Consider the following 14974-nt stretch of genomic DNA (forward strand, 5'->3'; position numbering starts at 1 on the left):
GAGACATAAGAAAAGAGAGAGGCAGAAGAACTTTTTGGAAGCAGAACCTTTGGAGGCAGAGAGAGACTGAGAGGATTGCTAAGGGCCACTTTGAATTGCCCAGAACTTTTGAGAGCTGCCACCCAGAGCTGCCGAGGACTGAGGAGACATGGCTTTTATGCTGGTACTTTGTCTGTTTTGATGTTGTTTTGCCAGATTTGTCCACTGATGAAAGACAGTCCTGTTGTTGCAGAGGTCTTGGAATCTTGCTGTTGGTTCAAAAGCCCTGAAGAAGGATTTTCTTGTTGTATATTTACAAAAATCCTGGAATGGGATTTTGCTAATGTTTTTAGGGGTCCTAGGACTGTTCTGCAGACAGAGAATGAATTAATGAAGACACTGGCAATGTATCTTGTGGCCTTGCTAAGCTCTGTCTCCCCAGGAACAAAGATTGCTGAGAACTTGCCTCTTGTCAAGATGAAGAAAAGACCTCCATTTGGGTATTAAATGCTGTGCTTAAGCTTGTTGTAACTCTGGGGTAGATTCAATTGTGATCCAAGGATGGGGAACTTTTGACCTTTTTGTGCTCTATGATTGAACAAATGAATGTACTTTACTTATGATTGGAAACTAATCTCCATTTGAGGTGGAGTAGTATTTAGAAGAGGGACTTTGTGATTGATTAAATGAATGTAATGTCCAGGGGTGGGGTAGTACTTGATTAAATCACACTTAGTAAATGCTGTATTTTGAATTATGCTATATATTGATTCTCTCTGTTCTTAATTTGTCACTGAATAAAATGGAGAGCACCTATGCTGGTATTTTGAACCTTGGGAAGTTGCCTTTGCTTGGCATTACACAAGGTCACTCAGCTAGTTTTGTGTTAAGTGTCTGACGCCGGATTTGAACTTAGGTCCTCCTGACTCCAGGGCTGGTGCTCTATTCACCATGCCACCTAGCTGTCCCAATCTTTGTTGTTAATAGAAATATCACTTGGGTGCCTAGGTGGCTCAATGAGTAGAGCACTGGCCCTGAAGTCAGGAGGACCTAAGTTCAAATCCGGCCTCAGACACTTAACACAAAAACTAGCTGTGTGACCTTGGGCAAGTCACTTCACCCCAGTTGCCTTCCAAAAAGCAAACAAAACAAAACAAATAGAAATATCAGTGTATAAATATGAGCCATTCTAGATAGACTTACCTTGGTAAAATCAAAAAATTGTTCCTTTATCACAGGAAGAGACTCAATTGATCGAAGCTCATGGATCCGTTCACATTTTTTCTTGTTATCTTCATTGATAATCTCTAGTCTCTTCTCATGTAGGTGCTTGGTTTCCTGAGTCACTTCCTGGGCTTAGGGGGGAAAACAATTGATTTTCCATGGTGGAGAGTGTTGTGTAAGGCATATGTATGTGTGTGTATACATATACACATATGTATGTATATATATATACATACATATGTATACACACCCATATATATGTGGATATATGGCAGGGGGTGCAGAAGACCCAAGCAGGCAGGAATAACCACGCAAGATGGCATCTTTCATCTACCAGTCTCCTGAGCCTCCCAAGTAAAATGTAAAGTTAGTACAAGGATCACTATTCCCCCTCCTGCCCTGCCCATTTTGCTCCTGACTTCAGACTTCAAAGTCATGCCTTAGCTGCTGCCTCATCTGGGAATTTTCTTTAATGCCTATGCCTAGGACCTTCTTGCTGTGGAATATACGTTTGCCAGGCCAGTTGCCTTCTCCCACTGGCAAATTCCTCTTGGAGGTTCCATTTTGTGGGATGAGGGTGGAGGTTAGGGAAGCAAGCTGGCCAGTCATCGTTCCCCTCCTGGCCCTGCTTTTATTTTTCTGGACTTCAAAACTGTGCCTCTGCAGTGGATGTCTTAATTCCTTCCCCATCATTCCACTTTGTTTTTTAGCTCTCTTTTGTGCACAGTCTCCTCTCATTAGAATTTTCCCTCCCTCTTTCCTTCCTTCCTTCCTTCCTTCCTTCCTTCCTTCCTTCCTTCCTTCCTTCCTTCCTTCCTTCCTCCCTTCCTCCTTCCCTCTCCCCCTTCCTTCCTTCCTTCCCACTCTTTTTCTCCCTCCTCTTCTGCCTCCCTCCCTTCCTTCTTCCTCTCTCATCTCTCCTCTTTCTTCCTCCCTCCTTCCCCTCCTTCCTTCCACTTTAAAGATGAGGAACTAAGGAACACAGAACAGGTGATGTCATTTGACCAAAGTCACTCAGCGAGTTAGCATGGAAGCCAGTCATTGACAAAGATATACCAATGAGTGAAGCAGACAAGGTCCATGGTTGACTCTCCTTTATTCATGTACTTTATAGGCTCCTGGCTTCAAAACCATGTCTCAGCTGCTGTCTTATCCTAAAATTTTCCTCTATGGATGACACATTTACATCTAGGAGTGACTTTAGAGATCATTTGTTCCAATTTCCCCACTTTACAGACAGATAAACTGAGGCCCATAGAGGTAAAGTTTCTTGCCCAAGGTTATACAGTAAATAAACTGGCAGAGCTGGGATTTGAACTCAGGTCCCCTAACCCCTAACTCCAAACTCCAAATCCAGGGCTCTTTCCTCTAAACAAGGTTGCCTAGTCAGGAATATTTACCTCCTCCCATCCTGACAAGCCACCACCTCCCCAACCATTGATATTGAAATTTCTAAGTCCCCCCACCCCTAGTCTGGTCCCCTAGTACCTAATTGCTGCTTGGTTGTCCGCAGCTTCTCTTGGACAGTCTTCACATTTTTGTGGCCCTCTGTCACTTGTTCAATCATTTTTTTCCTTTTCTTTTTTTCTTTAAGGCATTGCTTTCTGTACTCATTCTTCAGTTTTGCTATCTATTTTCCACCATGTCATCATAGGGGAAAAAGAGAGGGAAGGGGGGGAGGGAGAGAGAGAGAAAATGAGAAAAAAAAAGCCACACCAAAGTGATTTGTAAAAAACACAAGCTCCTGAAGCAGAGAAGTTAGAGATGGAATAGAACAGAGGGCTCATCCAGTTTGAGCCTCCCCTTCACACAATGGCTTCTTCTCAGCCTCCTTGTTCTTCATCAGAGGCCAATGACCTGAGTCAGAGTCTTAACTCCTCTACTTATTGTGTGTTCTTGAATGATTCACTTAACTGCCCTAAGCCTCAATGCCCTCTAAGACTCCCTCCAGCTAACAGTCTATTTGTCCATAAATCTATGAATTTACTGCATATTAAGACCTCCTAAATCAAGGAGACTGAGGTGGTTTCTAACCTGGCAAAGTCAAATCCAAATCTTCCAGAGACCACAGTGCTTTTAGTACTGGTAGGGAGGTGTGATTTTGCTAGGATCATGGGAGCATGGAATTGTAGGGCTGGAAGAGATCTCAGAGACCATGGAGCCCAACCCCTTCATTTTATAAATGGGGTCTCAGAGAAGGGAAATAACTTTCCCAAGGTCATATACAAAGTGTCAGAATTTTGTCTTTTTTGTAATTCTTTTTTTTTTTTTTAACATTCTCTGGAGGTACCTAAGAAATGTTTGTGGACTTACTGATTGGATAAATGATTGGTTGATTGGGGGGAGAAGAAATAATCAAAATCCCTGCATGAGGATCATAAAAAAGCAAATAAACCAATCTGGATGTTTCAAAGCTTACTCTGTACACTAAAATCTGGCACAAAACAGACACCCGTCTGCTAAATAAATGAATGAAACTGCCACTAAGTCAAAACTTATTTTCACAATTTAGTTATGTGTTCAGTAATTATTACATACTCCAAAAAGTGATTTTGACTCTCTTATTTATTTAAAAGGAAGAGAAAGTCACTAACACTCACTGAGTTCTTACATGAACATTGAACAGAATCACTGAATCTTAGAGCTGGAGGGGCCAAGTAGAGGAATTTGCCTTGACAACCTCCCTGACTTTCAGTGATGGGGAACTTACTACTTATTTAGGAAATAGCCTTCACTGCTGGGAAGCTGTTATTGTTAGGCAGTGCTTCCTTGGGTGGAAGTGAAATGTTTCCCTGTAACTATACTCCAGTCCTCTTAAGTCTGTGCTCTGGGACCCTGCAAAAAAGTCTAATCCCTCTTCCATGAGAAGTCTGTCAGATTTTGAACATTTTTGATCCCATCTTCCCCCTGCCCCTAAGGCTTCTCTTTGAGTAAAATGAGGTCAATTTCTAATTTTTTTTGGGGGGTGAAGGGAAGGCAATTGTGGTTAAGTGACTTGCCCAAGGTTACACAGCTACTAAGTGTCAAGTGTCTAAGGCCAGATTTGAACTGAGGTCCTCCTGACTCCAGGGCCAGTGTTCTATTCACTGTGCCACCTCGCTGCCCTGAATTTCTTCAGCCGATCTTTGTATGTGTCTCTTGTGAGGCATGGTTTGTGAGTACCTGCACCATTCTGATTGCCTACCTGAGCACCTATTCTGTATTTTCTCTGCCCTTCCCAAGACACAGAGCCCAGAATGGAACCCTGTAGTCCAGATGTGGCCTGGTCAGGGACCATAAGTGCCCTTATTCTGGACACTATACTCATGCTACTTAACAATAATAATAAAGTGAACTATATAATTATACTTATCAATTAATAAAATAATATAAAGCCAGGCATTGTTAAGTGCTTTTACAAATATTATCTCCTTTGATCCTCACAACAACTCCCATTTGAAAGATGAGGAAATTGAGACAAATAGAAGTTAAATGACTTGCCCAGGGTCAAAAAACTAGTGAGGGTCTAAGGCCAGATTTGAACTCAGTTCTTCCTGACTCCAGGCCCAGCACTCTATGCACTATGACACCTTGCTGCCCTTATTTGATTCAGCCGAAGAGGCCATGAGATTGTTTGAACTTCCCAAGAGCCCAAAGAGAAATAAATAAATCAGGTTTTTTGTTCTTTTAGTAAAAGTCAATGCCAACTTCTTAGCTTCATTGCCTGCAAATCAGAAAACAAAGTCATAAGCCAGCCCTTAACCCATTAGGAGGAAGCAGGTACATCACCATTTCTTTCTTCTGATTGGCTTTCCTATTGTTCTCTTTAATTAGGTTCTGATGCTGTATAATCGCCTCTTCCCGGCTTAGCTTCCCCAGTAGCCTCTGGTACTCTGTCCTAGCCAGCTTCTCCTCTAACTCTTTCTCCTGTATTTTTTTTTGACGTTCTTCAAATTCTGAGAAGCCTTTGTACCCTTGCAGGAGGTCTTCAATCCTGGGGACAGAAGAGGAAGAATAACAACAAAAGAGGATAAGAAACCTCTTACTAGTCAATTCATCTGTGTGAGACTTAAGTTTCCCAGTCTGTAAAATAGGGACAATTTTATTTTTGCTGTCATGCTCATAGGGTTGTTTGGAGGCCAGTATTATGGAAATATATGATTATTAAAGGATCTATTACATGAGTAAGAGTGTGATGGGGGTTAGAGTTAGTCATTTAATTAACAAGCATTGGGGGGGTGGAGCCAAGATGGCAGAGGGGAAGTAGGAAATTCCATGACCTCCCCACAACCACCTCAAATACCTATAAAATATGACTCTAAACAAATTTTAGGGCTACAGAACCCACAAAGTGACAGAGAGAAACAAATCTCCTGCTGAAGGCTGCCTGGCAGGCTGACAGGAATGGTTCATCATAGCATGTTGGGAGCTGAGCACAGTTCCATGAGCCATGCAGTTTTGGCCCTAGGGCAGCCCCAACCAGCAGCAGTCAGAGCAGACTTCAGGAGGGTGAATCACCAGCAGCTGTGGAGGTTTACAGACTTTTCAACCCATAAATGCAAAGAAGAAAGTAAAAGGTCAGTCAGAACTCTGATGGAAAGGAAGGACACGGTCTGGCCCCTGGCCCCGGGGTGAGAGGTGGTGGAGGTATGGTGGCTGCAGCAGCTGCCTCAGAAGCTCCTGGCCTATAGATCATAGGCGGACCAAGCCACCATTCAGAGGGTAATTATTCTTGCTTTGACCTGCTTGGATCTGGGTCGCTTTCTTGGGCGGTGGTCCTGGGGTGAGAAACACCAGTGTGCCAGAGCTTGTTGTGGCTATAGAGAGAGTGCCCTCCTCAGACCTTTGACAACATTTGCAAAAACCCTAGCAATTTGGAACAAAGCTCTCCTCTTTGGAAGCAGAGTTCTACCATGGCAAAGAGCTCAAAAGTCAAGTAATTGAATGGAAATATGAACAAGCAGAGGTAGCACAAACAGACCATAGAATCCTTCCTTCGGACAAAAAGGACCAAAGCATGGAACAGGAGGAAGACAACAAAGTCAGAACTCCTGCATCAAAAGCTTTCAAGAAAAATATGAACTGATTACAGGTCATGTAGGAGCTCAAGAAGGATTTTGAAAATCAAGTAAGAGGGACACCTAGGTGGCACAGTGAGTAAAGTGCCAGCCCCAGAGTCAGGAGGAACCAAGTTCAGTTCCAGCCTAAGACACTTAACACCCACACACACCCACACACACACAAAACTAGCCGTGTAACCTTGGACAAGTTACTTAACCCCAATTGCCCTCTAAAAAGGCAAAAAAAAAAAAAACCTGTGGAGGATACAAGATCTCATTATTTCTGCTTGATGACTAAAAAAAGAATTTGTTTGGGCGAATAAGAAGTAAGAAAAGTGGAAGAAAAACTGGGAAGAGAAATGAGAATGATGCAAGAAAATCATGAAAATAAAGTCAACAACCTGACTGAAGAAAATAACACCTTAAAAAATAGACTAATTCAAATGGCAAAAGCAGCCCAAAAAGCCAATGAGGAGAAGAATGCCTTAAAAAGCCAAATTTTCCAGATGGAAAAGAAATTTCAAAAACTCACTGAAGAGAATAATTCCTTCATAATTAACAATCATTGACTGAGAGGATGGAGAACATTCTCCTGGGTACTGTGGATGGGACTATATCATTATGAAACATGCTTCTTGCATTCAGGAAGTAACACTCTAGTTGGAGAAGACATATTACACAGTAAAGAGAAAGTAACATGTAAAAAAAAGAAAAACAACATCATAAAATGGCAGGAATTTGGTGGGGAAAGAGCTGGACCCTTCTTCAGGGAGCGGGGGCTCTTTAAGCTCAAGTAGCTAGACACTGGTGAACTCCTGGTTACACGTGCGGATTCTACCTAACGGCACTCCACAAAAATGTAGTTTTAGATGAGGGATATTTGAGAGGTGTTTGGGGAGGAGTGAAAGAGGAATAATACCTGTTAGCACTGGAGAGGACAGGAAGGGAGTGAGGGCTAGGGTTTCATGAATAGGAAGTCCTGTATTTAGAGGGAAAGTTTGACTTGAACTTCACATAAAGGTAGGGCAGCTACGTGACACAGTGGATAGAACACCAGGCTTGGAATTTTCCTGAGTTCAAATCTGGCCTTAGATACTTACTAGCTCTGTGACCCTGGGTAAGTCATTTAACCCAGTTTGCCTCAATTACTCATCTGTAAAATTAGCTGGAGAAGAAAACACATATAGAGGACAACTTGATATCCATAGCTGTGGGCCTGACCTATGTTAGCTCAATATAATACTTAGGTAAATCTAAGTTTTTTCTGTAGTCACCCCTGGAATCTAGAAAGTTATGATGGAGAGGAAGAATGAAATGAAATGAAAATGAAACAAGTCATCATAATTTATCCTACAAAAGAGCAAAATCAGCATTTGGAGAGACTTGGAACTGTAATAAGGCATGGGTGGGACTGAATGGGACTGGGATAGTTTGGGTTCTTAGATATACATACAGACTCCAAGTATATGAAGAACATTAAAGTCCAGGATAATTTGAGATCCATGATGAATGATAACAATTTAAAACTGTGGTGGGTAAGAGGAAGGTCAAAAAGAGAGTGAGGCTCACTGATTAGGGATACTTGGGATCATACAGATGACAATAAAACTGGCAGAACTACTCAATTCTTTGTTGCTTCTATTTTCTTCTTTTAGGAGAATGATTATTGAATGAGGTAGAAAAAAGATGGTTAACTGGGGATTAAAATTAGAGATGAATAAGGAAACAAATCAGTGACAAACATTTATTAAGCACCAACTATGTGCTAGGCACTGTGTGCTGTGTGAAGCCTTGAGAATAGAAACCAGTTGCTGACCTCAAGAGGCTTGTGCTCTAATGGGTAAATGGTGAAAGAACCTAGCTACTCTGAATGAGCCTAAATCATTAGGCAGGGGTAGACTACATACTAAGGCATTGAAAGAAGCAGTTGATGTGATGGCTCTTTGGTATCTTTTAAATATCCATAAAGATATCATGCCAGAATGTCAAGTGCAGTGATGAAATTTAGGTTAACAATACCCACAGCGTTGTCCTGATCTACCAGTCCAGTCAGAAAAGGAAATGAAGTTAGTCACGTGTGACTTCTTGATGAATTCATGCTGGCTCTTAGTATTCAGAGTCTCACTTTTTAAATACTCACAAGCCACTCCTTTAATAATTCATCCTAGATGTTTGCCAGGAATCAAAGTCAAGGTCTTCATCCAATAGTTTGCAGGTTCTACCCAATTCCTATTTTTTTTTAAATCGGGACATTTTCACTCTCCAATCTTATGACACATCTCCCATTACCCATAATCTTTCCTAAAATGTAAGTTTGTCTATGTTCCCCTACTCAGGAAACTCCAGTAGCTCCCTATGACCTGTAGAAATAAATAAAAATTTATCTGTTAGGCATTTGAAACCTTTCACGTCCTAGTTACATTTTCCATCTTCCATTCCAACTTACATTTCCATCCTTATTCCAAATTAAGCTTCTTCATGTACTCGGTAGTTCACTCCAACTTGCCTTCTAATTCTTCCTCCTACAGGACACTCCATTTCCTTCAATTCCATGCCTTTGTACAGAATACTCATGCCTAGAATGTACTTGTCTTCCTCACTTCTACCTCTCAAGACTCCTTAGTTTCCTTCAAGGCTTAGTTCAGGCATCATCTTTTAACTGAAGCCTTTCTTGATCCCTGCAGCTGAGAGTACTCTCCCCAAAATCACTTTGAATTTATTTTGGATACGATGATATTTATACATGTTGTCTTCCTCAATAGAATGTCAGCTTCTTGAAGGCAAGGACCAATTCCCTTTTAGCTAGGAATCCCCAGTACCTAGCACACTGCCTGCAACATGGCAAGTGTAAATTTAGCAAGTGTTTGTTGATTGACAAAAATCTGTATGATTCCCCCTTTGTAAAGATGAAAGGGCGACTGTACCAAAGGCATTTTGAACTTGGGGAAGTTGGGTTCTGAATTTTAAGAACCTCCGTTTTTGTTTTTTGTTTTTTTCAGTTCTCTTTTCCTTTTGTTTCTAAAGCAGTCAGGTGCCGCCTTCTTGCTTCGTGTCTTCAGTTCACTCAATGCCTCTTTGCTCTGAGTGGGTCTACTATATTCAGCATTATTTGTAATAGCAAAGATTCAGAACCGCCTTGATGTCCAGTCATCAGGGAATGGTTGAGTCATCTGTGGACTATGGAATGTTGTGGTATATGAACTTAATGGAAAATCAATAGTCCAGTGACTTTTTAGGGGGAAGGGGAAGGGGACTTATGATTTCATCAATATGGGGACATCCTGGTAGGGTAATGCCTTCCTCTGATGTCAACCAGCAACTTGTATATAATTTATAGTCTTGAGAGCTGCCGTTGGCATTGAGTCAATAATTTGCCTATGGTCCCACCACTATTGTATGTCAGAGTCAGGATTTGAATCTTGGCCTTCTCATTCCAAGACCATTTTGTCTTATATTTCTCTGAACAAAATAAGAATCAAATCAACAAGCATTTTAATTAGTGATTGTCTACTATATGCCAGTCATTATGCTAAGCACTGGGAATACAAAGAAAGGCTTAAAAAGAGTCCCTGCCCTCAAGGAGCTCACTATTTAATGGGGGAGATAATGTGCAAACAACCATGTACAAACAAGATATTTACAGGATAACTTGGAGGTAATTTCAGAGGGGTACATTACTAGCATTACAGGGGACCTGGAAACGCTTTTTGAGGAAGGTAGGACTTTATCTGAGAAGTGAAGGAAGCCAAGAAAGCCAGGAGGCAGAAACAAGGAGGGAGAGAATACCAGGCATGGTGGAGAGCCAGCAAAAAATACAAGAAGTCAAGAGATGGAACGTCTTGTGTGAGAAACAATAAAGAGGTCAAGGAAGATCATGGGATCATAGAATATGCAAGGCATTAAGAAGACCAGAATGGCAGGAAGGGACTAGGTTCTTAAGCATTTTAAAAGCCAGAGGATTTTATATCTGATCCTGGAGCTAATAGGGAGCCCTGGATCTTATTGTGTAGTGGAGTGATGTGGTTAGGTGTCTGCTTTGGGAAGACCACTTTGATAGCTGAATGGAGGATGGACTGGAATTGGAAGAAATCTGAGACAGGGAGACCAGCTACTATAACGATCCAGGTGAGACCGGACAAAAACTTGTACCAAGTGGTAGCTGTATGAGTAGAGAGAAGGGGATGTTTATGAGAAATGCTGGGAATGTAGAAATGATAAGATCTGACAACAGATTAGATTGTGGGGATGAGTGAAAATGAGGGGTTGAGGAGGAGGATTAAGTTGTGAACTTGGATAACAGGGAAGTTGGTGATACCCTTGATGGTAATGAGGGAAGTCAGGAAGAGGGGAGGGATTGGGGAGGGAAAGATGAGGAGTTCAGTTTTGACAGGTTGAGTTTAAGATGTCTGACACATCCAGTTTGAGATATCTAACAGGCAACTGAAGACATGAAATTGGAGGTCAGGAGAGAGGTTAGGGCTGGATAAATAGATTTGAGAATCATTAACATAAATGGTGATGAGACCACCAAGCAAAACAATATAGAGGGAGAAAAGAAAAAGACCTGGGATAGAGCCTTGGGGATACCCACAGTTATTGGGTGCAAGTATGAATAACAGAAAGAAAAATGAAAAGACTTATTAAATGTGATAAAATGTGAAGAAAAAAGAATTGGTAGAACACTATATACACTTACTATAGAGATGCAAACAGTAACAGTTACAAAAATCTGGAAAAACACAAAACGAGGGGCAAAGAAGAATTTGTAAATCAGTAAGATGTCTGAAATTACTCTGTTAAAGTTATTTTACATATTTTTGTTAAATAAGTTATAAGTCAAGGAAATCTGGTTTATGTGGTTGATGTACTTTTTGAAATTTTATTTGAAAGTTTGATTTTGTTAAGGACAGTCAGATTTATCCTAAAACTATTTTTATAAAAAAAGTCTAAAAACTTTCTCTTTCCCCTCCCAAATAGTGTTGCTATTGATGATTGCAAACATCTTTTTTGTCAACTGTATAAATTACTTCTTAACATCTCTCTGTGATATGGAAAGACCCAGCTGAAGAAAAAAAGACTCATGCTGAATTTATCTGCAGGTGAGTGGTTGAAGAACAATAAAAAAAAGACCCTAACTTTAGGATCATAGATCCATGCTGTATAGCTACAGTCACAGAGATCTAGAATCAGAGCTATAGAGCTGCAAGGGACCTTGAATGTCACCAAGTCCCACCTCTTTGTTATACAGATAAGGAAACTGAGGCCCAGAGAAGTTAAGCTGCCCAAAGACACAAAGGCAGACAGAGGCAGAGTCTCTTTATCATGAACTAGTGAGCTGATTGCAGAGTGATATTTGTTGGGACAACTTAAGGTGGAAAAGGACCACCCATGAGTGGAAGAGGATGAAGGGTGACATGGGAGTGTAGGGGGATGTGCATTTTGAGCTGAGTACTGCTCTCTGCCTTCCCACCAACGAGGCCACCTCACTACAGGTAAGGGATTAGGAAAAAGTAGCATTAATGAACAGGTACAAGAGCTAGAAGTCAGAATTACAACATTCCCTCATAGGAAGGGGCCTTGGGGGCATCTAGGCGATCCTATGCCTGGACAGGAATCACTTCTAGGATGTCCCTGAACAAGCCTGGTGACCTTCACAGAAAGACTACCTGTCACCTTCCAAAGCAGCACATTCCACTTTTGGACAGCTCTAAGAATTTCCCCCCTTTTCTCCTCCCTCCATTGGAGTAGGGAGTTCTTAGCAAGTAACTTCTTCTACCAATCAGTTTTTTCTCTTTGATTTATTGTCCTAGGGTTGCCTGGGACACTGAAAAGGGGAGTGACTTGTCCAGGTTCACACAGCCAGGAAGTGACAGAGGCAGGACTAGAACCCAGGTCTTGCTGAACACGAGGCCAGCTCTGTACCCCCTGTAGCCAGCTGCCTCTCATATTTTCCTACTATTAAGCCAACTTCTGACTCTTTAGATTCTACCTCTTGGTCCTAGCTCTGCTTTTGGGGCTAAGCTCAATAAGTCTAACCCCTCTAGAACATCCTCACCTGGCATGGTCTTCACTTCACTTGGGATGCTCTATAGGTTGTCAATATTTTTCCTAATAATAACAGTAGGTAACATTTATATATGCTAAGCACTTAACAATTATTATCTCATTTGATCCTCACAACCATCCTGCAAGGAAGGTGCTATTATTATCCACATTTTACAGATGAGGAAATTGAGGCATACACAGGTTAAATGACTTACCCAAGGTCACACAGCTAGCAAGTGTCTAACGCTAGATTTGAACTCAGGTCCTCCTGACTCCCAGCATTCTATCCACTGTGCCATCTAGCTGCCCAGCTTCCTAAACTGTGGTGCTCAGACCTGAGCACAGCAGTCCAGATGTGGGCTGACCAGGGTTCTTATCTCTTTCATTCTGGTTTCTTTACTTTTACTGACACAACTGAAGTTGGTCAAACATACTTTCATTTCACATGAGTGAGTAGGCAGGGAAAACTCTGCTAGTCTAAGTGTTTTTGCCCAGGGAGTTAGTCTTTCTTTCATACTTTCATTTTTTCCATAATGAACTATTAAGTGCATTTAATGATGTCATTACATTGATTATACAGCCACGGGCAGGGCACATGACTTGGGTCTATTTCTCATATTCCATCACCAAAGAGTTTATGGGAAAATGAGGATTTTAAAATACAGTAATTTGACATTACTAGAAAATGGAAAGATTTATCCTATTTCAGGCATGGATTTATGTGCAAATCTCAACCAAAAAGGACATTTTTTGTTTATGTTCAGTCTTCTGTAATGTTGTGCTTTCATTATGTTCATGCTAAACTGGGCTATAAGGAAATTTGGCCACAGAGGCAGCCCAGGGCGTAGAGAACCCTGATGAATCTAGAATCACAGCTCTGGAGGGACCCTGGATGTCACCAAGTCTCACCTCTTTGTTATATAAATAAGGAAACTGAGGCCCAGAGAAGTCAAGCTGCCCAAAGTCACAAAGGTAGACAGAGGCAAAGCCTCTTTATCATGAACTAGTGACATGATTGCAAAGTGATGTTTGTTTGGGGCATCAAACATCACTTTTTTGTTTGTTGGGACAATTTTGGAGGAAAAGACCCATTCATTATTGCAAAAGGATGCAGGGTGACATAGGACTGTAGGCAGATGCGTATTTTGAGCTGAGTAGTATTCTTTTTCTTCCTACCCACAAGGCCACTTCATGAAAATGAAATCTATTGGAGTGGCTAGGTGGCACAGCGAATAGAGCACCAGCCCTGGAGTCAGGAGGACCTGAGTTCAAATCTGGCCTCAAACACTTAACACACACACACACACACACACACACACACACACACACACACAAAACTAGCCGTGTGACCTTGGGCAAGTCACTTAACCCCAATTGCCCTCCCCCAAAAAAGTAAAAAAAAAAAAAGCAAATGAAATCTATTTTCTGAGAAACACGACATCAGGCTGATCTCTAAAAGGGACCTTGTTTGTGAAGAGATAAACTCAAATTCTCTTTGGCATGTCTGTCAACTGTTTGGAAAGCCCTGCCTTGAATTGGGATGTTTAGGGAGGCAGGAGTCAGGCTGCTCCAAACAGACCTAATAAGGGCCCTTATCGGTAGCTTCGCACCAGTGTCCTCCAGTCAATTTAACCCTTCATTAATACCTGTCCTTGGTTCTTCTAATGTCTTTTCAAATACAGTGAAATCATCCAGATACATCAAGGCTTTTGAGTAGTTCTGGTCACCAGTCACCTTCTCTGGAATATTCTGAAAAATGGCAGGAGTACCAGAAATCCCCTGGGGCATGTGTTCAAATTAATGGAATCCTCTTGGGCTGATGAAAGCCATCTTCTCCCTGTCTTCCTCTGCTTTGGGGATAGTAGCACTGCCCATGAAGGTCAGTTCTAAGAACCACTGACTGTCTAACAGCCAGCTCAGGGCATCTTGAACTCATGGCATGGTGTACTGGTCTGCCTTAGTGATTCTCTTGTTTCAAGTCTGATAATCTTCACACACCCAGATCTCCCTGGGCTTTTCCCCTATCCTCATTGTGAGTGAGGGATCCTGATTATGGGACTCTGTGGTGATGCTATTCCTTCAGGTGGTTTCTAAAGTCTTCCATCTCAATGAGGACATTTTTCTGGAGCCGCTATTAAAAAGGCTGGGAGCTGTCAAGAGTGATGATGTGTGTTGTGCATCCCATTCACAATGTGAAGAATGTGCCAGATCTCATATTATGTCTTGAGGTACTGGAGAATCACCATAAGCAGCACTTTTCTGGATTAGGTAGATATCTCCGTGGTTCTTTCATGCCCTCTGCAACTTCTGGCCTCTGTCTTCCTTCTTTCTCCCTTTCTATTTCCCTCTCTCCCTCCCTCCCTCCCTTCCTTCCTTCCTTCCTTCCTTCCTTCCTTCCTTCCTTCCTTCCTTCCTTCCTTTTTTCTTTCCTTCTTTCTTTCCTTTTCTTTCTCTCTTTCTTTCCTTCCTTCTTTCTTTTTCTTTCTCTTTCTTTCTCTTCTCTCTTTCCTTCCTTCCTTCTTTCTTTCTTTTCTTCCGTCTTTCTTTTTCTTTCTCTTTCTTTTCTTTTTCTTTCTCTCTCTTCCTTCCTTCCTTCCCTCCTTCCTTCCTTCCTTCCTTCCTCCCTCTCTCCCTCCCTCCCTTTCTTTCTTTCTTTCTTTCTTTCTTTCTTTCTTTCTTTCTTTCTT

At 41.6% G+C, this 14974-nt stretch overlaps 1 protein-coding gene across 1 annotated transcript in view; it reads right to left on the reverse strand.

Annotated features, from left to right (window-relative positions):
- CFAP99 (cilia and flagella associated protein 99) overlaps nucleotides 1-14974 on the reverse strand; it is a 172609-nt gene that overhangs the window by 17883 nt on the left and 139752 nt on the right. Inside the window, exons 11-13 of the mRNA XM_069073304.1 lie at nucleotides 4972-5176; nucleotides 2692-2833; nucleotides 1183-1334 (exon numbers count right to left, since the gene is read on the reverse strand). Of these exons, the coding sequence (XP_068929405.1) occupies nucleotides 1183-1334; nucleotides 2692-2833; nucleotides 4972-5176 (499 nt within the window). The remainder of the gene's footprint in view (nucleotides 1-1182; nucleotides 1335-2691; nucleotides 2834-4971; nucleotides 5177-14974) is intronic.

This window comes from Petaurus breviceps, unplaced genomic scaffold (genome assembly GCF_028583685.1).
Source record: "Petaurus breviceps papuanus isolate PSGF00001 unplaced genomic scaffold, PetGlider_PUasm1.0 140, whole genome shotgun sequence".
NCBI lineage: Eukaryota > Metazoa > Chordata > Mammalia > Diprotodontia > Petauridae > Petaurus > Petaurus breviceps.